General features: G+C 48.3%; 2 protein-coding genes across 2 annotated transcripts; one reads left to right on the top strand and one right to left on the bottom strand.

Moving 5' to 3' along the window:
* The first annotated feature begins 749 nt into the window (after nt 1-749).
* Nucleotides 750-12,624, top strand: GAS2L2 (growth arrest specific 2 like 2). Its single transcript, XM_001373443.5, has 6 exons — nt 750-1,665; nt 5,161-5,402; nt 5,978-6,085; nt 7,720-7,816; nt 8,491-8,743; nt 9,436-12,624. The coding sequence occupies exons 1-6, from the start codon at nt 1,251-1,253 to the stop codon at nt 11,036-11,038; spliced, it is 2,718 nt and encodes a 905-aa protein (XP_001373480.2). The 5' UTR covers nt 750-1,250; the 3' UTR covers nt 11,039-12,624.
* Nucleotides 12,625-12,685: 61 nt separating this feature from the next.
* On the bottom strand, nt 12,686-24,558 carry RASL10B (RAS like family 10 member B). The gene is made up of 4 exons (XM_016429228.2): nt 24,263-24,558; nt 22,228-22,590; nt 16,376-16,500; nt 12,686-15,601 (listed from the first exon to the last, which is right to left on the bottom strand). The coding sequence occupies exons 2-4, from the start codon at nt 22,441-22,443 to the stop codon at nt 15,331-15,333; spliced, it is 612 nt and encodes a 203-aa protein (XP_016284714.1). The 5' UTR covers nt 22,444-22,590; nt 24,263-24,558; the 3' UTR covers nt 12,686-15,330.
* Nucleotides 24,559-24,935: the final 377 nt, after the last annotated feature.

The following is a 24,935-nucleotide window of genomic DNA, read 5'->3' on the forward strand; positions in this document are numbered from 1 at the left end:
GTGATAAAGGCTTAGCAATTGGGGTTAAGTGACTTGCTCAGGGCCATACATCTAGGAAGTATCTGAATCTAGAAAGTATCTGAATCTAGATTTGAACCAAGGACCTTCTACTTCAGGTCTGGCTCTCTATCCACTGAGCCACCTAACTGTCTCCTCTTCCCCTACTTTTTCAGAGCCTGAAGTTCTGGAATCATCAAGCAGATGTCAAGAGCGTTCTTCCCAGCAAGAATCTAAAGAGCTTCAGAAGAAGTAGAGCTTGGTGATTTGAATAGGAAGAGATGAAGAGAGAGAGAAGAGTGGAGGAAGAAAAATTCCAGTTTGTTTTTAAAATAAAACAGATTTAATAAAGATTGACAAACTAACAGAGACAAATAGAGACAGAACATAGATGCAGAGACAAATAGCTAGAAAGACAGACAGAGACAAAAAGATGAAGAGAGGATATATTACCTACAGAAATCCTTTCAGACCCTGCTTCACCCCTCAGGTTTCTTCCTTCTCCAACCTCTATCCCTCTCTCCTCATATCTCTTTCTTCCTTTCTGCCACAAATTCCACAAATCAAGGAAAAACAATCTATCAGATGCCATTTACTTACATGTATCCCAATAGAAGGATGAGTTTCCTGGGTCTCATCCTCTCCTCTCTGTACCTTCTCTCTGTAATCCAGGGAGCAAGCCTGGGCAAAGCCTGCCAGTGGCTACCCTGAAGGAGTTAATAGGGAGTGTTTGTAGTAGCCCCTGTAACCAAGGAGAGGAAGGAGCCCAGCAGGAATAGTCTGGCCAACCTGCCATAGTGTGAAGGGGTAGGTGGGGGGAGAGAAGGAGAGTTCACTTGACCAGTGCAGCTCCTAGGAGAGGAAAGGGAGCCCACCACCCCAACCTGGAGGCAGGATGGCCTCAGCAACCAGAAGACTGAGGTAGTTACTAGTAACTAAGTGCAGAAGGGAGAGACAAAGTTCAGGAAGGGATTCAAGAACCCAGTGGGCTGGCGGAAGTGGCGTGTTGGAGCAAGTTTTGCCATGGAGATGCAGCCTGAAGAGTGAGCAGAATGGAGAGAATGGACTCCTGAGAGGACTAAGAAGAGAAGAATGGATAGATCAGGGAGGACAGGATCAGCCTAGAGGCAGCTGAGAAGGGAATCTCTCAGTTGATCATCCTGAGACACAGAATTCAGGAACAGCCAGGTTGAGGGAAAGCAGAGGAGAAAGACACAGCATTGGGTTTGCCTCTCTAGGTCAAGACTTGGAAGATGAGTGGAGGGTCACTTGTCACCAGCCCCTCCAGGTTCCAGCCCAGTGGCAAGACAATGTCCAGACTCCCAGACCCCCCAATCCGTAGCATCCGACCCTTCAAGTCCAGTGAGCAGTACCTCGAGGCAATGAAAGAGGACCTGGCCGACTGGCTCCGGAATCTCTACGAGCTGGATATTGACTCAGCCAACTTCCTGGAGATGCTGGAGACTGGCCATTTGTTGTGCCAACATGCCAATGCAGTCACTCAAGCTGCCCAAGACTTTCTGGCCCAGTCTCCAGCTTTGGCCAAGAGAATTTTGCTGCCCAGTTCTGGGGTTTGCTGCAATGGGACAGCTCAGCCAGGTACTTTTCAGGCTCGGGACAATGTCTCCAACTTCATCCAGTGGTGCCGGAAGGAGATGGGCATCAAAGGTAATTGCCTCGTCAGGATCCACCTGGGGCCCACATTAAGAAATGGCATCTTTTGGGGCCAGGGTAGTGGAAGGAGCATGGGACTGGTATCTGGCAGCTCTGGGTTCTACTCAGCTAGAGGCAACTAGGTGCCATAATAGATGAATGATTAATTTGTCAGAAAGAACTCACTTGCCAGTTTCTTCTTTTTGACAAGAACTGAACTTGTCAAAAAGAGTTCAAATCCTGACTTAGATAATTATTAGCTGTGTGATCCTGGGTAAGTCATTTAATTCCTCTCAGTCTCAGTTTTCTCATCTATAAAATGGGGGAAAATAATGCCACCCTATCTACCTCAGTGGGTTGTTGCATGAAAAGTCCCTTGCAAAACTCAAAGTAGTAAAAAGTTGTCAGCATTATATAGAGTCTTGGTTTCTAGTCATATCTCTAAGGGCCATCTCCCTTGTCTCATAGTAAGCAATCAAAAAACACTGAAAGAGTAAATCAGTATCATTGCCTCCTGTGAACTTTAGATTACTCCACCCTACTTAGTCTAACAAAATCAGGAATGTCTTGTGAACTTTAGATTACTCCACCTTACTTAGATTTTACTTTATGGTGAAGATAAAATTGTAATCTCCTGATTGAACAATAAAGGTACCTAGTTTTTACTTTATAGTGAAGCTAGAACTTTAAGTTAAGTCTATTTTAGAGCTTAATACAAAAAGGTGTTAAGTAACTATAAAGGGTAAATTAATCACAAAAAGGTTAAGTAACTAACAAAAGGTGAACTTAACAAAGAAGTGTTAAGTAACTCTAAAGCTATAATCTGATCAAAGAAGATGAGAACTAAAGAATGGGCAGTCCTGGAGAAAAGCCTTTGATGTGATTGGTAGATGTGAAAATTTAGAGAAGGGGACACAAGAGTAAAAGGTCTATATATTTGGCATCACTTCCTCTCTCCTATACCTTTGGCAGCAGAGAGGTGGCTGGTGGCAGTGTGCTGGGTCTTTCGGCATCTTGGCATGGCTACAGCTATTGTCTGGTTCAGTGGTGAATTTCTGGCTGAGTTTTTCCTCCTTTACTTCCAAACTTTGTTCTCTTAGAAGCCTCTAATCTCCTTCAGAGACCCAGCAGCAGAGATCTTGAACTCCCCCTGGCACAGGCCAGGTGGGAGAAATCCTATACCCTCTCCCCTCTTTCTCCTTAAAATCCTTCCCTCTATATTAATTAAAATTACCATAAATTTCCAGACTGACTTGGGTATTTTATTTGGGATTTTCCCTGGTGACCAATTAATTTAGATTTTAAGTCACAACCCTAAAATTATCTTTACACTCCATAGTCTTCAAGTATTAGATGCTTTGAACTTAAGCCATTACTATTCCATTGCCCCCAGAAAAAAACACAAAGAGCAGACTTCCAGCTCCAAATCTCCTCTAGGGACTGATCATGCCAAACCATCATGCTTTATTCATGTCTAATACTCATGTCCATCTTCCTCATACCCCTGATACCATTCCAGAAGTGGAAATAGAGAAAGAAAGCAACTGTTTCATGTAAGCCCCTTGAGGGCAGGAACTGTTCTTAGTTTCATCTTTGTAACTCCAATGGCTAGCAATACCTTATGCATTGGTCCATCCATCCATCTATCCATGCATCCATCTATCCATCCACCCATCCATCTATCTGTGTCTGTCTGTATCTATGTATCCCAGTGTCTAGCAGTGCCTTATATATCTGTATATCTGTCTACTTATCTCCCTACCTCTCTACCTATTTATCTACCCATCTCCATTCATTTCCTTATTCTCTTATTTGATCATTTATTCATTTATCTATTCATTTTATAGCTACTTATTTATTCATTCATCCATTCATATATCCACTCTTTCATTTATTCATTTATCTAATTAGGGGATTCCTGAATCTGTGATTTCATGGATATGAGAACTCCCTATAAGGAAATTCTCTTTACTAATCAGGCAGTGTAGGACTATGGCTCTACAGTAAAAAGACCTGGGTTCAAATCTTGCCCTTAGTGCTCACTACTTGTGCAGTCTTATGCAAGATGCTTATCTCCCTGGGATTCAGTTTCCTCATCTACAAAATACCCAGATGGTTTCTGGGGTTCCTTTCAGGTCTTCATCTATGATTCCATGATCTATGTAATTATTATCTGGGGTAGTGAGCATTTAAATGATTTATCTAGAGTCATATGGCCAGAACATATCATGGACTTGAACCCAAGCTTTCCTCACTGAGGCCCTGGTTTCTATCCTCTTGGTGTCTTACATTTAGAAGATGTTTCATAGTATTTTCTAGATGCTATTAAGAGGAAGTTTAACAGCAAATAGATATGTGTTGAATTGAATTGAAAAAAAAAAATTGAGATTATGAAAAGCTAGGATGAAGATGGTACCAGGAGGGGCAGCTAAATAGCACAGTGGATAGAGCACCAGGCCTGGAGTTGGGAGGACTTGGGTGCAAATCTGGCCTCAGACACTTCCTAGCTTTGTGACCCTGGTCAAGTCACTTACCCCAATTGCCTAACCCTTGCTACTCTTATGTCTTTAAATCGATACTAAGACAGAAGGAAAGGGTTTTAGAAAGGGGGGGGGGGGTTCCAGGAGAGGTTAACCCCTTTCTTGATATCTTTCTAAAGTTATCTTTCTAAATGCCAATCTTACAGGTAACCTGCTACTTCATAAACTCCATCCTTTTCTGTCAAGTAGTCCCCACTTTGTCCAGTCCTCTGCCCTCAGGCTGACTTGACTATCATGATCTTAGGAGACTATTTTTGGATGGGTGGGAAAGGGGGCATGTATTGTACCAATGTGGAGAAGCCCCAATGTAGAAACACCTCACACACACACACACACACACACACACACACACACACACACACACAAGAGTACACACACACAAGAATTTATACTCAGAAAGTTGCCTATGACACTCTTTGGGGCTATCTAGCTTGCCAATATTTGCACAGCCAGAATAAATCAGAGGCAAGACTTGGAACCAGGTTTTTCTGACTCTGAGGTCTTGGTGCTTCCCACCCAGGAGATAACATGACCCATATTTCAAAGATGGCCACTGAGGCCCATTTGAATTTTGAAACTTGGTGTTTTCCAAGCCCAGTGTTGCCATCAACAAAAAGAAAGATCTCTGAACAGTGAAATCAGAAACCTGGGTTTCCCCCACACACACACCTCACTCTTCTCCCTGCCAGCTCTATGACCTTTGACTCTGGGTCTCAGTTTCCTCATCTTGTAAAACAGAGGGTTTGGATGAGTTGATCTCCCAGGTCTCTCCCAACTTTGGCATTCTAGGAATCTAAAATCCCATTTGTCTTGCTGAGCCCTAAACCTTCCTTAAGAACCTGACAGTGGGTTACCCAAGGAATTTCCCCTTTTCCCAGTAGGACCACTTTTCCTAGAAGGGAAGGAAAAAGGAGGAAGAAGCTGGTTCCTCAGGTGGTGATCACCCCATTTTCCCTTCTCTGGCCCACAGAGGTTCTGATGTTTGAAACAGAGGACCTGGTGCTTAGGAAGAATGAAAAACACGTGATCTTGTGCCTGCTGGAGCTAGGACGGCGAGCCTGGAGGTTTGGGGTGGCAGCACCCACTCTGGTGCATCTGGAGGAGGAAATTGAAGAAGAATTGCGTCAAGAGCTGGCTCTGCCCCCTCCTGACCCTCCTCCACCATCTCCTCCTGCCCGCAAAGCCTGCCATTTCAAAAACTTGGACCAAATGGTGAGGAGTGAGGGGTTCCCTTCAAGAAAGGATGACCGCATGTACCCCTGAATATACCTGACCTTCCAGCCCAACCACTCTGTTCCCCCTATCACATGCTTAACATTGGGGTGGAGGGTGCTGAGATCCAGAGCTGAGACAGCTCTCCTCACCACCCTGTCTGGCCTCTTGGGGTGACCGAGCTTTCCGGCTTCCCCAAATCGGAAAGACAGGAACTCTGGGTGCCAGTCACTAACACTGCTTTCTGTGCGACTGCAGGCAAATCCCCTCTCTAGAACAGTATTTCTTAGAAAAGTTTTCTCAACTTCCTTTGAAATTTACCCTGTGATTTAGCTCCTCTTAGAGAACTTGTTAATAAATGATCTCTCCTCCTTCCTGCTCCCCACCTGGCTCCCAACTGCTCTCTGGAGGATGCCTACCAGAAAGACACTACAATACTCCAACGTCCTCCTCCTTCTTTCTCAATCCTGCACGTGGATGTGAGAGATGATGGGATGGAGGCTGGGTGTAGAGAAATGGTCCTGATGGGGACTAGGGGGGTCCCCCAGGAACTCACCTCCTGGCTTCCCTTGCAGGTGCAGAACCTGGTGAGTCACTGTACCTGCCCTGTTCAGTTCTCCATGGTCAAGGTGTCGGAGGGAAAATACCAAGTGGGGGATTCCAACACCCTCATCTTTGTCCGGGTGAGTTCCTGACAGAAGCCTAGTCTCAGAGCCTTCCTCCTTCTCCCTTGCGTAAGGAGATTTCCTCAGCCAAGGATGGAAGGTCCTTGTCCCTTCTCCTGCACTGGGGTAGGAGAAGAAAGGGAAGGAAGGGAGTCCCCAGAGATAAAAAGTATGGGTGGAGGGTTGTTCTTTTAGATTACTGAAGAAGGGGGCAACTAGAGGCAGGAGATACAGAGATACTAATGAGAAAAGGAGTCCTTGTTCTGAGTATTTGGGGTGTTGGAGAACAGGGGCCTCATTGGGTAATATTAGGGAGTCAGGAGCCTCTCAGATAATTCCTGGAGAACTGAGAGAGTTGTGAAGCCCCTCCAACCAAGTGGCAGCTGGCTCCAGATACCCAGAGGAGGAGGAATGGTGACCAGCCCTGCCCGCCTTGAGAGGGGCTGAGCTTAGGGCTAAGAAGGAGGGCACTGACTTCCCGCAGTGCCCAGGGCAGAGGAGGGAGATGTGGGGTCACAGGTGAACCCCGGCTCATGCTTCCTGCTGGCATGGATATGGAAGCACGGAAGCTGGCTGTGTTTATGGAATATGGTCCCTAGCCATACAGCCCAATGGCAAAGTTGGAAGGGCAGGTACTCATGCCCATAGGAATCACTCCCAACACACTCTGTGTGTATGTATATGTGCGTGTGCCCGTGTGCCCAAGACACATGTCCTTTTGTGACGAGGAAGAGATGTGCCAGCGATCAGGGATTCGGGCTACAATCCATATTACATGTGAGAGTACACACACAAGGTCAAGGCATTCAGGATGAACATGAGGTTTGTAGACAGAGGTTCTGTGTTCAAATCCCGAATATTTTTCTAGCTGGGGAACCTTGAGAAAATGACCGTTACCCTGAGCCTCAGAGAGTACTGTAAAAATTAATTTATAGCTAATAATAAAAATATATTTCATGAGGTTTATTAAGGATTATTAGAAATCAAGGAATAAAGAGGATAAAAAATAAAAACCACGTTCCCATAGCTGATTAGCCCATTCAAAATCCCTGCGCTTAGTTTACCACTACTTTCTACATCATTGCAAAAGAAAGAGAAGAGAGCATGGGAGGCGTTACTGCCAGTTAAATACAAATTGTGATCTCGCCAACGGGGAGACTCAGGTGAGATTATAGGGAATTCTGGGAAATACCAAGGATTTCTGGGGATTGAAGTCTAGGGTTCAAAATCTCCATTTTTACAGTCCTGGATCTGGAACCAGGAAGATCTGTATTCAAATCCAGTCTCACATACTTAAAAGCTGTGTGTGATTCCAGTCACTTAGCCTCTACCTCCATTTCCTTATTTGTAAAGGAGGATAGTAATAGCACTTTCTCTCTGGAGAAGTTGTGAGGATAGAATTAAATTATATTTGTTAAATGTTATGTAAATGAGGGCTGTTGCTACTGTTGAGGGCTCTTTTCCTGCCTAGAGAATTGAAAGACATCCATAGACATAGAAAGCTGGGAGGTCCTACATCTTGGGATGTTCTTTAGCACGAGCCTACGTACTCTACAGTAGAGTAGTTTAAGGCAAAGCCCTGATCCACATCTTGGTGAGGCACCTGTCCCATTCATGCCTCTCTCTTCTAACTTTACCCTTATCTCTGGCAGATCTTGAGAAATCATGTGATGGTCCGAGTAGGAGGTGGCTGGGACACACTAAGCCATTACTTGGATAAACACGACCCCTGCCGATGTACCTCTCTCTGTGAGTGTCTTTCAGCTACCAAGGTCTCTCCACTATCTAATGTCATCCTCATTGGGGCAGCTGGATTGAGAGCCAGACCTGGAGACGGGAGGGTCCTGGGTTCAAATATGACCTCAGACACTCCCCAGCTGTGTGACCCTGGGAAAGTCACTTGACCCCCATTGCCTAGCCCTTACCACTTTTCTGCCTTGGAATGAATTGATTCCAAGATGGAAGGTAAGGGTTTATTTAAAAAATAATAATAATAAAGTTCTCCTCTCTATAGAGATGGGGCAGATGGAAGGGGAAGTGGGACGGGGAGCTCAAGTTTTGAGGAGGAACTGGGGGCTGATAGCTATTTCCAAGCAGAAGAGAGAACAGCTTCTAGAAGAACAGCAGATAGAAGCGTTGACTGGGAGTGACTGTCCTGGGTGGTTGAGAGTCATGGAAGTCCCAGAAGTAAATGGAAAGCAGGTAAAGGGAATTGAAATGCCATGAATTACCACCTGGTGGCACCCGAACACTTGAAGAGATGATGGCGCTTAAAACTCCTAGGGAAAATAGTGTCTGGCTCTTAGGTGAGGTGGGGAATGGCAGGAAAATGATGCTGTGGGCAATTGGGCACGATCAGCAGATGCTGAGCCCTCTTTTTCTCCCTCTCTGTTCCTTCACTCCTGGGGCGACTGTTTTGGCAGCTCACAAGATGGGCCATCCCCAGAAGCCACACATCCCCCCAGTACAGCATGAGGTGAGGGTACAAGGGGGCTCCACACAGCCTCAGCCCATTCTGACCATCAGCCGTTCCCAGAGCCCTCTGCCCCCAGTGGCTTGGAAGACATACACACCTCCAGGCCGAAAGCTGAGACCTCCCACCTCCTGCTCCCCCAAACCTCACAACAGGTGGGGGGCAGGGGTGGAGTCTCCAGGAGAGACAGCTGCCATTCAAAGGTATGGAGGCGGGACAGCACCCCACTATTCTCAGGACAACTTCCTAGTTCTCAGTCTCTTTCGAATCCTTCCCATTTCCCTCCAGAACCCAATCTGGGCACTTGATTTCTTTTGCCTTTTCCCTGATTCTCCCAGCTCATCATCATTGACCATGAAATGCCAGAGTTGGGAGAGACCCTGAGAGGGCATCTAATCCAGCTTCTTCATCTTAAAGATGAGGAAACTGAGGCCTGGAGAGGTGGACAACTAGCCCGAGTTGTTGGTAGAATCAGGCTGAGAGTCCAATGATCTAATATTATTGCGACTTCCTTGGGAAGAATCAACAACCTACCTAGTCTTTGAATAGTATCCCTTCCCGGTGGGGAGAAGATGGAAGTGAGGGTTGTGAGAATATTGAGCCCAGAGAAGTGGAAGGGGGGACAGCTGTCATTATTCACGTCAAAGGGAAAAGGTGGTTGTCCTGAGGGGAGGAGACTAGCTCATCTCTATCCAATGGCCAGCAAAAAATGATGAAATCAGAGTTGAATTGAATTTGCCCAGATCTATCTCTTCTGGTGAGTAAGGGAGACGGGCAAGAGTACCTCTTTCCCCAGAATAGGAGAAGTCATTGTCTTGTGGGTAGGAGAGAAGCCATCTTACCCAAAGGAGGCTGGAGGAGACTATCCCACTAGAACCCTTTGACTCTACTGCAGGAGCCGAGAAAGACCAGCCACCCCATCCTACTTGCTGTCGACAGCTGGACATGGAGACTCCAAATCCCAGTCCTCACTCACACGAATCCCTTCTTGTCAGCCGTCTCCAGCTGGAGATGCATCCCAGAAACCCCAGTCATCAGTCACACAAACTGGTCAGGATTTGCACCGAGTTCCTTTAAGACAATGGAAAGACAGATGCTCCCCTGAGGCTTCCAGAGGAGGGACCCCTCCTCGTTGGAGCCAGGGAAGCGGAGTCACTGATTCTACTCTCCAGAAGGTTTCAGATCCTGAGGTGGCTCCTAAAGAACCACCAGGAAGAGTGACATCTACCCTACCTTGTTCCTCCAATCTATCCAAGTCCTTTACCTTCAAACAACCCCTTCTGGGAACTGAGAAGCCTTCCCAGGATCAGGCCAAAGGAGCCATTGCCTCCCATCTTAAGGACAATGGATCTGTCCAATCCTCTTCCCCAATTAAAGAGGCCACCAAGATCCCAATCTGTTCATCTCCCAGTTGCCCACTAACACCAGAGAAGAATCCCTCAGAATCTGGAAATCGAATCTCGGGTCCAGCAACGGAGACAGGAAGAGACTCCACCACCATAAGGGTCAGAGCTGGAGGAAGAAACACCCCTCAGTCCCAAAATGGAAGCCAGTCCCAGGAGGTGAGCTCAGGAGGCCAGGATCAGGCACTGAGGACTGTGACAGAGGCTGGAAGAGACCATTCACCCAGGCATCAGCATGGAAGACAGACATTCACCACTCTGCCCATTGACAAGACCAAGGAACAGGCACTGTACCAGAATCTGGAAGAGGAAATCTTGACCAATATCAAGATTCTAGAAGCCAGAGGAGCCCATCCAGGAGTGACTCCCTGCCCCATTGAGCCCCCAGAAATGCACGTTCCTCGAAGTGATGTATATATCCCTCACCGGTGGCCAGTGCCTGGGGCTTCTTATGATAGTGTCATCCGAGAGTTGGCCCTGGAGCCCCCAGCCCTCCTCAAGGTGGACATGAGTGGCTGGGGGACCCCCGATATGCATACTCCTGAGCTAGATACACCTCTAAGCAAGCGTGATTCAGAGGAAAAGGTGAGCCTGGATGAAGATGAGAGGAGGAAGAGGAAGACTGGTATAGGAGTCAGAAATACAAAAGCTCTTGGAGAGCAGGGAGGCCAGTCCAGGGCTCCACTCCCTGAGGTCAATGGCAATGACGTACCTCAACCAGTGGACACCTCTGACTTGGAAAAGCCCAAGACAACCACAGGGAAAGGCAGGAGGATGTTGAAGAAACCAGAAAGGATCCCATCCATCTATAAGCTAAAGTTGAAGTCCAAGATCCGTCCTCGTCGAGACCACCGGCCAGAAAAGCGACCCTCCCGGATTCCCACTCCCTTGGCCTACCGCCAGAGCCAAGCCAAGGTGCCTCCTACTACCCCTAAGTTGAGGGGTCGGCTGGGCAGTGCAGGAGATGGGGGCTCGGTGGATGAGGAAGAGATCTCCCCATCAGAGGTCAGCATTGGCCCATCCACGGAGAGTCTGGGATCACGACCTGCTGGTCCATCCTGGCTCCCACAGGAAGATGAAGAGTCTTGGGTCTGAAGTGGTATCCAGCCTTGGTCACCCCCTCTGCTCAAGGTGAGATGAGGGCAGGGAAGGACCAGTGTGTGGTCCTGCTGACTCGGACCCCCCCAACCCCTGCCGAGGACACAGGGAGGTTTCCTTCTCTCCACTCTTTTCAGAGGCCATCGTTGGGATATTGCTGTGGTCCTTTCTGTTGTCCTCATTCTCATACTCCATTCTGGAAGGTGTCAGGGGAACTTCTAAACCGTTCTCTAACCCAGTGGGGCTCCCACTCCCATCCTCCAACCAGGAACCATTTCCCAGCACTGACCTTTATCTCCAGATCTCTGGATCAAGGCTGAGACTCCTCTACCAGTTAAATTATTAAAGCTACACGTGTCATATATCCTTCTCCCTTTGAGTTTTTGGCCAGTAACCAGGTATGGAGCCATAACCAGCAGGGGACAAACTGAGCTTTGTCCCAGGTCACTGGGGTAGGGACTCATGTCTATGGTGCTTTAAGTTTACCAAAGACTTTTCTTGAATAGTCTTGCAGAACAGGTAGGTCCATAATTGTTCCCATCTCACAGGTGAGCAAACTGAGGTTCACAACCATGAAGTGTTGGAAGCAAGATTTGGACCTGAGCCTCCTAATTCTAAACAGGTGCTCTTTAGACCGCCTCATCCTGCAGGAAGGAGTCTCAAGGTCCTTCCCCCCCCCCCCCCAGGAAGTGATTGGACATGTCAGAACCTTGGAAGGGGAAGAGAGTTGAAATAAATGATTAGGGAAACCTCTCTGCCTACAGAGAATTGAATACCCATAGGACAGGTTCAGATCTGGGTTTGGGACCTGTGGAATGATGTTTAAAGAACTGGAATCACTTAGCTCCTAAAAGAGGCTTTGGGCTGCTCTTGCAGGTGGTCCTAGAGTGTGGGACAAAGAATCAAAAGAAAAATTGGAGGCAGAAGTGGCTCAGTGGATAGAGCCAGGCTGGAGACAAATTTCAGACACTTCCTAGCTGTGTGACCCTGGGCAAGTCACTTAACCTTCATTGCCTAGCTCTTACCACTCTCCTGTCTTAGAACCAGTACCTAGTATTGAAAATACAGTTGGTAAGGGGTTTAAAAAAAAAAGGCACTTGAAACCAGGGTAGACAGCGGATTCTTCTAGCATGTAAACCTCACCAAGATTTTAAAGAAAAACTATTCCAAGAAGAGGAGTCAAGGTCCAGAAAGGTTAAGTGATTTGCCCGAGGTCACACAGCTAGAGTTGCAATTTGAACCCAGGTCCTCTGACCCTGAACTCATCTTTTCCACTACATTGTACTGCTTTGTAAAAAGTCCCTCAGAGGAAGAGTGGAGTACAAAGGGTTAGGCTGGTTTTTAAAACTAAAAGAAGACCTCGTTCTAGATGCCTTGAAGGAAGTCCATGGGTAGGAGGGTAGAGGATAGAAGCTCAGAAGACCTTCCAGACTGTGGATCTCCTCTGAAATTCTGATTAGCTCTTCTGACTGCCCCTCTCTAAATACACCATCCTCAAACTTCAGTGTAGCTCAGGGGTAGTCTGGCCGGGGAAGAGGGTCTGGGGTCTGCCTCCCCACTCCCTCTGCACCCCTTGCACCCCTATCCCCTGGGACTGCCCAGGTATCATCCTCCCACCAAGAACAGATCCAAGTGACTCCTGAGTACAGAAACAAGGGAAAATGCTCCCTGATTTTTTAATCTGACTTCCCATAACAGCGCAACAGGCTTTACAGACACTTCCAGACCCTATGGCCGGAAACCCTGGGGAGGGGGAATAGAGACTGTTGGGATGGGGAGGGGGATCCAGAAATCCAAAGAAGCAAAAGAAGGTGCAGGAGAATCAGTCAGGTGATACATTCAGATGGCTTCCACCAAGGGGGTGTGTGTGAAGAGGGGGGGAAGCTTTGGTCCCCCTGACCCCCTTTCCAGAGGGCACACACCCATCCAGGGAGGACACAGTGGAGCTAGGATGTCACGGGGCAGCCGAGATGTCACTTTTCCTTCCCATCTCTGGTCCCTCTGAATGAGGGACAGTGGTACAAGGGAAGGAGGACATGAGGAACTCCCGTTTACCCTCCCAGCCACCTGAAGGGGTGGGGAAGGGGAGCCATCTCCTCTTTTTCAGAAGGAGGCTCAGAAAGGGAGAGCAACTTGCCTAAGATTACACAGCATGACGAGGACTAAAATCCAGGAGTCCTGGATTGCCCAGGGTTAGGGCTGTCACGAGTCTGTTTGGACTCTAGGGGAGACTGGGGGACCAGCTGGGGAAACAGAGTACCATGGCCCCTCCCCACACCCTAGATCCTGCCGAGAAACCCCTCCACATCCCCAGGGTCCCTCCCAATCTCAACCCCAGTCACCAGCCTCATCCTGGACTCAATTTATCTTCTGTCCAAGCAAGCTGAGTTCTCAGGCAGAGTCGACTTAGACACCCCTGGAGTAATGTCACGCCACTGTTTTGCCACTGAACATAGATTTGTGGGGTTTAACTTATTGTATGGTCTGCCCCTTGGTAGGTGAGAAAGCATATATGTGGGGACACAGGATGGTTTCTCTCTTCCTCGCTCTGTGCCCCCCAGCTCTGAGAGCCAGCATCCTAGCCCTTACATTATTATTAGCGTCATTTTCATCATTATTATTGTTATTTCTAAATTGGTACAAAACTGACAGTGATCAGCTCCGGTGACAAGAGGTAGAAATCCGGCCAGGGAGCCGGCAAAAATGGGGAGAGTGGTGAGGCCGCAGTTGGGAAGGAGGGCCAACCAGAGGGAGGAGGGGACTTCACAAACAGATCCCCTTCCCAAGGTGAGGTTGGGGATAAATCTAGGGAGGGAGGGAGGGAGGGATCCCCATGCTTATCTCAATTCCTAGTTTTGCTTGTCTAGGGATCGGAAGGAGCTAAGTAATCAAAGGGGCAAAGACAGCAGGGAGAATCTGGGCAAATTGAGCCTATGCCCTGCCCTGGTTGCCCTTTCCATGTTGAGGAGGAGAGGAGGACACACTCTACCCCATGGCTTGGCCTCCTGGGGAGCGGGCCCTGCAACTCTGGGGAGGTTGTCCCATCCGTCATCCATGCCCTGCAAGGGGACACAGAAGTCCCAATTCTAAAAGGGCAAAAGGATGGAAAAATTGATGCCATGGGAAACCCGGTCTTGTTTTTTTGCTTTCCTTTTTTTGTGTTTTTTTTTGTGTGTTTTTTTGTGTTTTTGTTTTTGGTTCCAAACTGTCTATTAATTAAAAGTAAAATATTCAAACCAAAGGTTGATCTGGCTCTGGGGGTTGGAGGGTTAGGGAGGGAGTACCTGACAGGTACCGGGCCATCAAGTTAAGGCTGGAAGGTAGGTGAGTTGTGTCTCTGGAGGCTGCTGGGTGGGAAAAGTCTACCTGGAGAGGGAAGGGAGGGGGCAGCTTCACATTTGGAGGTTCTGCCCCCTTCCCCTCTTGCTGACCTGGGACTGCAACCTCATGATCCTGGACCCAGAGAGGCCATGCGTGTTTTTTTCTGCCCTTTACTCCCTCTGCTGCTGTGGTGAACAACAGGCTTAGCTTTGGGGATGACCATAAAGACACACACAGACCTGAGGCAGGAAGATGGAAGAAGTGAGAGCCCTATGGAAAAGGAGGGTTCATGGATCTGGGGAAAGGGTGGACAGAAGGCCAGCGCCTACATAAGAAGGGGGGACAGACAGACAAGACAGATAGAAAAGGATCAGGAAGACTTTGGAGGCAGATGGATTCTCAAGATGTGACAGCCTTAGGCCAAGGTGGCATGGACTCCCCATCAAGGGGATTCCAGGCCAACCCTGGACCCCAGTCCCAGAGGGCAGCAGAATCTGGGAGGAGGGTGTTTATAGGCTACATTTCTGTGTGTGGCTGTCCTAGGAAGACAAATGTTAGGGCAAGGAGGGACAAAGGATTGGGGATCCCACAGGGGTTGAGAGAAAAATACTTCCCTTCCCCCCCTGACTCACACCAGGGTAGGACAGAGTAGTTGGGGGAGTGTAAGTATGTGTTTGGGTGTCAGGATGGGTGCTAGGCCTGTGCTGGGTTGCAGGTTCTAATCTCCTCCTCATCCCCATCAGCACCCCTTCCAGCTGCCTCTCAGGATCCTCCTCCCACCCCCAACAGGGGCCCTGGTCCTCAATCTCATACTGGCCACTTTGGAAGTGGAGAGCCTGGCAAGCCAAAAGCCCCACCTTAACACTCTCGGCTGGCTCTGTTCCCCACCTCGGACCCCCGACGCCCCACCAGCCAGGGGCAGCAACCTGGATGTGGCTCCCCCGGCCCGAGGCTGGGGAAGGGGCAGGTCACATGATGGTGCAGCGGTTGCGGCGCAGGGCCCCCTGGAAGCGAAGGGCTGCGTGCACGTGTTTGCAGCGGGCACAGCCCACACTCTTGAGCAGCTCACTGAACAGCAGAAGAATATGCCAGTTGTACTTGGCCGAACACTCCACGTAGCCGCACTTCCACGTCTTCCGGACCAGGTGTGACACATTCCAGCGCGGGATGACGCGCCCTTGCTGTAAGTCTCGCTTGTTCCCCACGATGATGATGGGCGTCTCCGAGGTGCCGATCACCCTGGGCACCCCAGAGCAGGGTTGGAGACAAGGAGGGTAGGAAGGAGGTGATGGAGGGAAGGGGGAGAGGGAGAGGGAAGAGATGGAAAGGGAAAGGGAGGAGAGGAAGGGAAGGACAGGCAAAAGTGACTTGGCCTAATCTCCTGCACCCGATGGCCCCCACTCACTCCTTCTCTAAGGAATCCCAACCACAATCTAGAACACCCCTACCCTTCAAAATAAAAAGTAGGTCAGAAGGGTATGGGGATCAGGAATGGGTTTCAATTGCAATCCTGGTGCCTTCTCCCTTTCCTATGGAATTCTGAGCATCCCAGAGGACCACCCATGGGAAACCTAATCCCTTTTTGTGTTGTTCCCAAACTGTCTATAAATTTCAAATGAAAGGAGAATAAAACCAGGGCCAGTTGGGCTCTGGAGATGAAGAGTAGAGAAAGGAACTTTTGTCAAAGACTAAGTTCATCAAGTAAGGACTGGAGGAAGGGTCATCTGGGTCCCTGGAAGCCAGTGAGTAGCAGAAATACCCTCAATCTCATGCACCCCATCATGGACCATGGTACCACCTACCATCTTCCCTGGTATTCATGGAAGAGTGTATAGCATTGCTAGAAGAAGTCCTACTAGGGGATCTTGCCCTTTACACCTACTGTTGTGGGAAGGAGCAGGTTCTGGCTTTACCCTACAGGGGCACACATTAAGGTGCTAGAGTCACCCTAGGAAATTGTTGGAATATGGGAGGGAAAGGATCAGTGAGTGTGTGGGAAGGGGAATCTCTCACCTGGTCTCCAGGATCTGCTGTCGGATGGTCTTTACATATTCGAAACTGTCAAAGCAGCAGATGTCGTAGACCAAGATGTAGGCATGGACACTCCGGAGGCCCCTGCAGCAGACATCTGCCCACTCCTGTGACAGCCCCACACCCAAGGGCCATCATAAGAGGAGATAGTGAATCTCTTCATTCTCCATCCCCCATTCTCCCTTTATTTACTAACAAGGATGTCTGCCCCTAAACCAAGCAGGTTGGCCCATCCCCAGGTCAGTTCCTCAAGACACTGCTGCTCCTTCCAACACCCCCCCTAGAAAAAGAAAGCTTCATCCCTTAAGACATTGTCTTTAGGGAGAACCCAGACCTAGCCACTGATGAAGCTGACTTGGCAAAAAGGACAGCAGTTCAGGTGTAGTAGGAAGTTTATGGACCCCACGATAAGAGTTGAAAGATCTGGATTCACAAAGTCATAGAATTGATAGCTGGAAGGGATGTTAGCAATCATCTAGTTCCACTCTCATTATTCCATACTCAAATACTAATGGATACTAGTCATCAGTTTGGATGCTCTAGCCCTTTAACTATGCAAAATGAAATCCATCCATGCCTGCCCATCCTATGTGGCTTTAGTCTATGTCCTCCCATAAATTCAACAATAAAGAATGGCTCAAAATGCTGTTTCTCTGGACACATCAAGAGCTAACCAGTGCAGTACTGTAGATATTCACCTGTCATCCCTTAACTCTCCACACTTGACATCTTTCTAATTTACAATTGCTTAATAATTTTCATTGTAGTTCATATTTGAAATTCCAAAGTGGATACATGGTGCAAACTAACACTACTCAACCCCCAACCATCCTTTCTCTTTCCAGGAAGAAAGTCTGAAGATCTGGAGAAAGTAAATGACTTGTCCACTGTCATACAAATAGTAAATGGAAGAGTAGGATTTGAGTTCACATCTTATTCATTGCTCTCTCCATTATAGCACACAAACTCTCATTTCCTTGTCCCAGTTCTGCAGCTGTTCAAGCTTGGGCAAATCATTTCCTTGCTCTAACCTCAGTTTCCTACTCTGTAAAATTAGGGGTGGACTGTATAACCCATAACTTCAATTTAACTTCCAATATTTTATATATTAATATAAATGATTTTCTTTAAAGTCTCTGGCTCCTAATCCCAAGCAAAGAGATGCTTTTGCTGTCCATGGTACTGAAATGAAATTTTCCTAGCCCAAGATCACAAACTCCACTGCTTCATTCTAGATGTTGACTAGAGGAATATATAACTATAATATAACATAACTATATATTGATATAGATATATGGTTATGCCCTGGGGGTAGTAACAAGGCAATCAAAAAAGGATGGCAAAACTGGAAGAATTCTAGAATGCAGTAGAAGGCTAAGGAAGGAGTAAGGAGGACCCTGGGAAAATCCCTAGGGATAAGCTTAAGAAGCTAGAGAAAAGATGAATGGGTGAATACACTAAGATGAATGGATGCTGTAAAAGGTTGATTGGATTAAGTAGAAAATCTGTTAATAGATTAATTAGTTAATTAATCTGCAAGGCAGATATTTGCTTGAGTAGTCTAATAGGCTGAGTTTTGGGAAGGGGATAAATTCACTACAGAGGTCTTAAGAGAAGGGGTTATGAAGCAGAAAGCAGGTCTGTAGGATTCTCTTTAAAGGGATCATGAAGACAAAAAGCCACTGGTGTATAGGAGGAGATGGGGAAGCATCTCCTGGTGCTTTCTTGTGAAATCAGTTGGAGATGGGTAGGAGAAAGGTAGAGAAAATAGAGGACTATATTGAAGTTTCTTCTTCACCTCATTTAAGGAAAGGGACAAATTTTTACTCTGCATTTGGAAGGTTAGGGATTGGGTTTGACTTCAGGAGAAAAACAACCCAGGGTGAAATGATGGTGAAATGTGGAATACTTATTTTAGGATACATCCAGATCTTTAGGAGGCTTTTCTTTCTGAACTGTCTTAAATTTCAGTGGGTCTGAAAATTTTCAGGTTTGGGGGAAGGTTGCAAGGTGGAATGGATATAATGACCTCAATAAAGTCCAGCATATGGGGCCAGTCACCCTTTTATGTAAGTTTATCCCCTTCCCAATCCTGCTGAGGAAAGGGGGAGAAGGGAAACCAAACACCCATTCACCATAACTATAATCAGAGATTTCAAGCTGGAAAGAACTTTGAATGCCACATAGTTCAACCTCATTTTAGAGCTGAAGGTAAGACTGGGGTTCCAGACCCTGTTCTCTGGCTCTAAATCTAATATTCTTTTCATTGCTCTGTGATCCCTCTCCCACTCTTTTTGCACTCCTTCCACTCTCTCTCCCTGGGAGAGGAAGCAGCTGTCTGCCTTCCAGGGTGACAGCCCCACCTCTCCCTTGACTCTAGCTGCCTCCCTTGTGGGGGCCTTCCAGGCTTATTCCCACCCACATATCCCCAGGAGCACTTCAGGGGAGAAAGAGGAAAAAAACTTCTGCAGCCTACCAATTGGCTAAGCCCTCTCCTCACACTTCTCCCTTCCAGCAAAGACTAAAATAGGGGGGCAGAGAAGAGGAGTTGGAAATCCCCAAGGAATCCGATTTCCTTCAAATCAGATTCCTGCAGATAGATGCCTTGAGTATTTTTCTAGTGATTGCTCTGCAGTCGTGTTAATATAGAAATGGTGCTATGGAGATAGGCAGCAATGAGGCAATCTAAACTGGGCTTTGGGACCATTTAAAGACCTGCAGGGAAGATACCCTGGATTTTCCTGTCTTTTTCACTGATTCCAGTGATTCCCTGTGACTGTCTCCAAGTTGCTAACCTCTCTATTTCTTAGTCTCCCTGCCCACATGAGGGGAAATATTGGGAGAGAAGTGACCAAGAGACAATCTCAGGAAATGCAGATAGATACAGAGCTAGAAGGAACTCAAAGGTCATTAGCCTAACCATGTTTTGAAGATGACACTAGGGTTCAGGGAGTTTAAATAACTTGCTCAGTGCTTCAAAGCTACTATCAGTGGTGAAATTTGAATCCAGATCCTTAGACTCAAAGGCCATTGTGCTTTTTCCACTTTATCATCTACCTTTCAAAAATAAATATTCCTTCTAGTGTAAATCTTCTGCAGGGCTAGTCTGATGGAGGAAGAAGCATATTTTAGATGGGAGAAATAGACAGAAAGAGAGAAAGACAGAGAATTAGAGAGAGACAGAGACAGAGAGACAGAGTTAGAGAGAGAGAGAGAGAGAGAGAGAGAGAGAGAGAGAGAGAATTAGAGAGAGAGAGAATTAGAGAGAGAGAGAGAGAGAGAGAGAGAGAGAGAGAGAGAGAGAGAGAGAGAGAGAGAGAATATTTGCTCATGAAATGGGAGTTCTATGAAACTTTTTTTGGCCATGGAATTTTCATGGTGCTATGCCTCGATTTCTTCTTCTGCTTACCTTAGTATCAATTCTAAGACAGAGAAGCAGCAAGAGCTGGGCAATTTGGGTTGTGACTTTCCCAGAAACACACAAGCTAGGAGGGGCTGAGGGCAGTTGAACCCTGGTCCTCTTAACTCCAGGTCTGGTTCTCTATCCACTGAGCCACCTACCTTCCCTTCAGTTTCTTTTTAAATGCTAATTCCTGACCAGCCTCTAACCTTCTCCTCTTTTTGAAGACAGATAGCAGTGGACATTTCCTCAAAGTCCAAATATGGGGAAAGGCTGAGTCTCATTTTCCCACTTAGGCAGCAAGACAGTAAGAAGAATCGGGAGTTCCAGAGTAAGAGCAAGCTGCAGCCTTCCTCAAGCTCAAAAGCTTGTGATTATATACTCCTCATTTCAGGAACCTACTGCCTCCACTTTGCATTGGTTGAGATTTTACTTATCTATTCTGTCTTGTGTCCTTGGCACTGGCATTCAGGTTGATGGGAAAACAGCAATAAAGGTTATGAGTCTGGGATAGGAGCCATAAGCCCTGTTTGCTGACTTGGGTGAATAGAATGATCTCTGGATGCCAATCCCTGTTTCCTAATCCCAACCTCCAAAGTTTGTCAGGGAGATTGCTAGCCAGAGCCATTCCTTCAATTCCCTGCATGCTGGGTGATCCCGCTGTCCTTAAATTTTTCTCCAACCTCTTGAAACTGTCAGCAGAACTGTAAGACTTCCCTAATGAACCAGCCTGCCCCAAAGCTCTGTCCCAATACTAATAATAGCTTGCATATTATATAAAGATCTACTTTCACATTCATTATCTCCCTTCCTGAAGAAGGTTGGTTGGGACAGGTATAGCTTGTCCCAGGAGGGCATCAGGGGAGAAGAAGAAAATGAAGGATGGGGGGAAATGTGGACTAAAACCCCAGAAGATGTTGTCACCAGAAGCGAAGGCTATGAAGTGATCCCCTAACTGCATCCACAGTGGCACCCAAGAGAGTAGGAAAGTGTCTGGGACAGGATAAAAAGAAAAGGGACTGGAAAAACAGTTGTGTCAGAGTGGAGAGACCACTAAAAATCTAAATTCTAAAATGTCAAAAAAATTGTTCGAAATTGTTCCCACAAGTAATTGAAAAGGAGAAAATAATTTTTAAAAGAAGAAACTGAGGCATCACCATGAGAGTTCCATGGCCAAGGAGTATCTAGGTAGCTCAATGGATAGAGAACTTAAGATAAGAGGTCCTGGTTTCAAATATGACCTCAGACACTTCCTAGCTGTGTGATCCTGGGCAAGTCACTTAATCCCAATTGCCTAGGTCTTATCACTGTTCTATCACTGTTTTGGATTGGTTCTAAAACAGAAGATAAAGGTTTTTGTTTAGTTTTTTAAGTTCCATGACTAAAATAAAATTCTAGAGTTCTAATTTCCCAGGTTCACTTATTATTTATTAGCCATGACCTAGTTATCACCATAAGATCAGATAATAGGCACATAAATACATACATGTACATATGCATTTCTACACACATATACATATATGTGTAAATTCCTTTGCAAACCTTAAGTCACTAGAGAAAATGCTACTACAGAGTCAGTTTCCAGCTAAAATCCCACCTTCTACAGGAAGCTTTACCTGATCCCTCCTAAATCTAGTGCTTTCCCTCTTGATTATTTCCTATTGATCCTGTATATAGCTTGTTTGTAATGGCTGTTTGTATGTTTCTCCCTCATTAGATAATGAGGTGTTTGGAAGCAGCTGTTTGTCTTTTGCTTTTCTTTGTATCCCCAGCACTTAGCATAGTGCCTGACTTAGGCACTTAATAACTGTACATTGACTGATCAGTAGTCTCTGTGCCAGGTTACTACGGTTCAAGTCTCACATCTTTCTTGTTGACCCTGGACAAGTCACAATCTCCCAGTGTTCCAGGAAACTCTGCAAGTTGTATATTGCAGGGAAGGTGAGAACCAGCATTGGGAAAGGGAGCTCAATTCTCATAATTACAGGTTCAGTTCCTTTCTCTGATGCTATTAGCTATGACTTGGTCAACTCCCTACTTCCTTCTAGGTCTCAGTTTCCAACTCTGCAAAGTGAGAAAACTGGACAACAAAAGGCAATATGGGGTAGTGATGAAAAATGCTAGCATTGGATGAAGCCTGAGTTCGAATCCAGTTCGTTCTAGTAGTATTGTACAGTTTGGGCTAAGTCATTAATAATAGTTACCCTCTTACTAAATTTATCTCATTCAGTGCATGTTACACTGTTGGGGTTGCATAAGGGATTGGCTCATTTCTTAGTGGGCAAACTGGGGCCTGGGAACCCTAATTTTGGTGGACTCTAGGTGAAAGGAAGCAGAGTCAAGGACAAAAGGGAAGGAGCCAAGCCCAATGGAAGGTGGAGGCCAAACACTGCTCCTCCTCCATAGGCCAACCCTAACCATTCTCATTCCCTACCTGTAGCGTGTTGACAGGGAAGGCGCTGATGGGCGGGAAGTCTAGGATCTGGAGGTCGTGCACGTGGCCGTTCATGACCACGGCGGGCAGGTAGAGGCGGCGGGCGGTGGTGGGCACGCAGACCTCGCTGAATTCGTTGTAAAGGAACTGGCGCACGATAGCGCTTTTGCCCACGCCTCGCGCCCCCAGCACGGCCACCCGATAGGTGGAGACCATGCCTCCGGCCCCGCTCCGCCTCCGCGTCCTCGCCGCTGCCTCCGGAGGACCCCCCGGGCTGCATATTCCAGGGGCTGGGGGCTCAGCCACCGTCAGCACCGACCATTGCCGTCCCTGCCGGCCTGTGCTCCACCGCTAACGGCAGGCCTGCAGGGGGAAGAGTCACGGCTCAAACGCGTCCTGGTAAAATCCCCATCCACCCATTCAGTGCAATTCAAATAAAACTCCCAAGCGAATGGCTTCTAGCTCCAGGCCCTAGGCAAGGTACCAGCGAGAACCCTAGATGAACTCCATCTAGGTCGTCCACGTGGGTTTGCACAGTTCCATCTGTTTCTATCCTCGGCGGTGCCTAGAGAGTGCAAGCACAGCAGTTGTCTTCCAGGTCCATCCTGGGCGTCCCCTCGGAGGGTGCAGGGTGCCCTGCAGACTGTGCTGTTCTCTCCATGTGCACATGGGTGTTTCAGACCTCAGCCCACTCAGGTCGGAGGGGCCGAGAAGCTCTTAAAACGTGCCCACCTCACTTTCATCCCCCAGAACAATGCCACAGGGCTCCTGCAGCCCCCGGGACCCAAGGACACTAGAGCTTGGCCAGCAAGGGGCTACTGTTAGCTTAATTATATAACAAATCATCCCCGGGACTGAAGGAAATCCTGGGAAAACCGGAGGTCCACGGGCCCGGCTGCTGGGTTCTGCCACCATCTGCAGCACACAGCACAGGACCCGAAGCTGGAAGGGAGACACTCAGGCTGTCCCAGGACTGGGGGCCCATTCCGGGTTGGTCTCTTAGATAGGCCCTGCGTGCTTTTCTCCCCTGATTACTATGTCCCCAATCCGCACTGTCAGATCAGAAATGAAAGAGGAGGAGGGCAGGGGAGGAGAAAGCCGCTGGAACAGGGCAGAACTATTGGGCTGGGGGGAAGAGGGGTAATGAAGTCCCTAGGCCTTCTCCCCGGGGCCCCAGGTCCCATCTCGCCACAGTGCCTCGCCTCTCACTGCCATCGCAGTGCTGGACCCTGCTGGAGACGGGGGAGGCTATGGAGCAATCCCACGGTCCCTCAGTGCTGTGCCTCTCTACCCTGGAATAGTTTAATTCCAGTCCCCAGAAAGGGGCAGGGGTGGGGGATGGGGAAGGAGACTGCAGTCTGAGAAAGCAGGGCTGAGACCTCTGCAAGCCCTCCCCGAGGCCTGGGAACTGCAGTCAGCGCCGGAAGAAAGAAAGGAATTGACCGACAAGAGGCCGGGATCGCTTTCCCGGCAGACCCAGAGCCTAGGCACCTAACGAAGGGGAGGGCTGGGCAGCATGTGTCCCGTCCGGCTATGCACGTTTGGACGTCGGTAAATCTTGACAGAGGCATGCACGCACCGCTGTCCTGGCCTCAAGCCCTGGGGCTTAGGCATGAGGGAGTCGGGTAATAGTTCGCCGAGGCAGAGAGCCCAGGAGATGGAGAGGTCCCTGGCAGCACCCTCCACTCAACCTCCATACAGCGACATTCTCCATCACCTTTCCAGGGGCTCTCAGCTTCCCCCTTTCCGCTTCTCTACATCCCACAGACTCTCCACCACCCCCCACCCCATTTCTCTTCCCCTCCGCCCCAAACACCAACCCTCTCACGTGGCCCCAGCGGACAGTTCCCCCCTTCCACTCATCACCCCCCCCCCGAACTCCCACAGTGTCCTTGGCCTTCTCCACCCCCTATGCCGACCCCCAACCCAACCCACCGCGGCTGGCTCACACCTGGTGTGCCCCCACCCCCAACCGCATCCTCTCCCCCGCCCCCAACCTCACCCCCACCCACCCCCAGCCAATTCGGTCGCTTACCCGGGGCCGTCTTGGATGCCCCCAGCCCCGTTGGGCCCGGGGCCAGGGTCCCCCCTGTGTCCGGCTCTGCCCCCTCCCCGGCTCCCCGGCCTGGGGGGCAGGGGGGAGGCGGGACGCCCCCTACCTGCTGAAATAGAGCGGGGGGAGGGAGGAAAAGAGGAGGAAGATGGTTTTAAGATTGGAAGGGTTGTTTTTGTTTGTTTGTTGTTTTTTTTTTAAATCTCCTGCCCCTTCTCTCCCTCCGGAGCCCGCGTTGCTCGCAGTAGAGGGAGGGAGGAGAGCGGGGGGCGGGCAGGAAGGTTGGGGGGGACCCTGATCTGGGATTCCGCTGGGTCCCTGAGCCTGACATATTCACTCATTCAGCCCTTATTTTTTTTTTATCCTTTCTTAGGGGAAAAAAAAAATCTTTCCCAGAGTCGCTCTTCCCGCCCCCCCAACCCCGCCGCCCCTTTCCTTACTCTTTCCCTTCTTCCCTCCTACCAGAATTTTGAAAGGGTAGCCATAGAACACCCGGCGCCCTTCACACAGACTAGTAAAGACGGAGGGGGGGCACTCCTAATAAATTCTGGGATCTGGTCAACCTAAGCCTGGGGGGAAGGGTTGGAAGGGACGAGGGCGGGGAGGGGCCCTAAGGATGAGTTGGCTATTTCTAAGCCTTACTCCGTCCAAGCGT

The sequence above is a fragment of the Monodelphis domestica genome, chromosome 2 (assembly GCF_027887165.1).
Source record: "Monodelphis domestica isolate mMonDom1 chromosome 2, mMonDom1.pri, whole genome shotgun sequence".
Lineage (NCBI taxonomy): Eukaryota > Metazoa > Chordata > Mammalia > Didelphimorphia > Didelphidae > Monodelphis > Monodelphis domestica.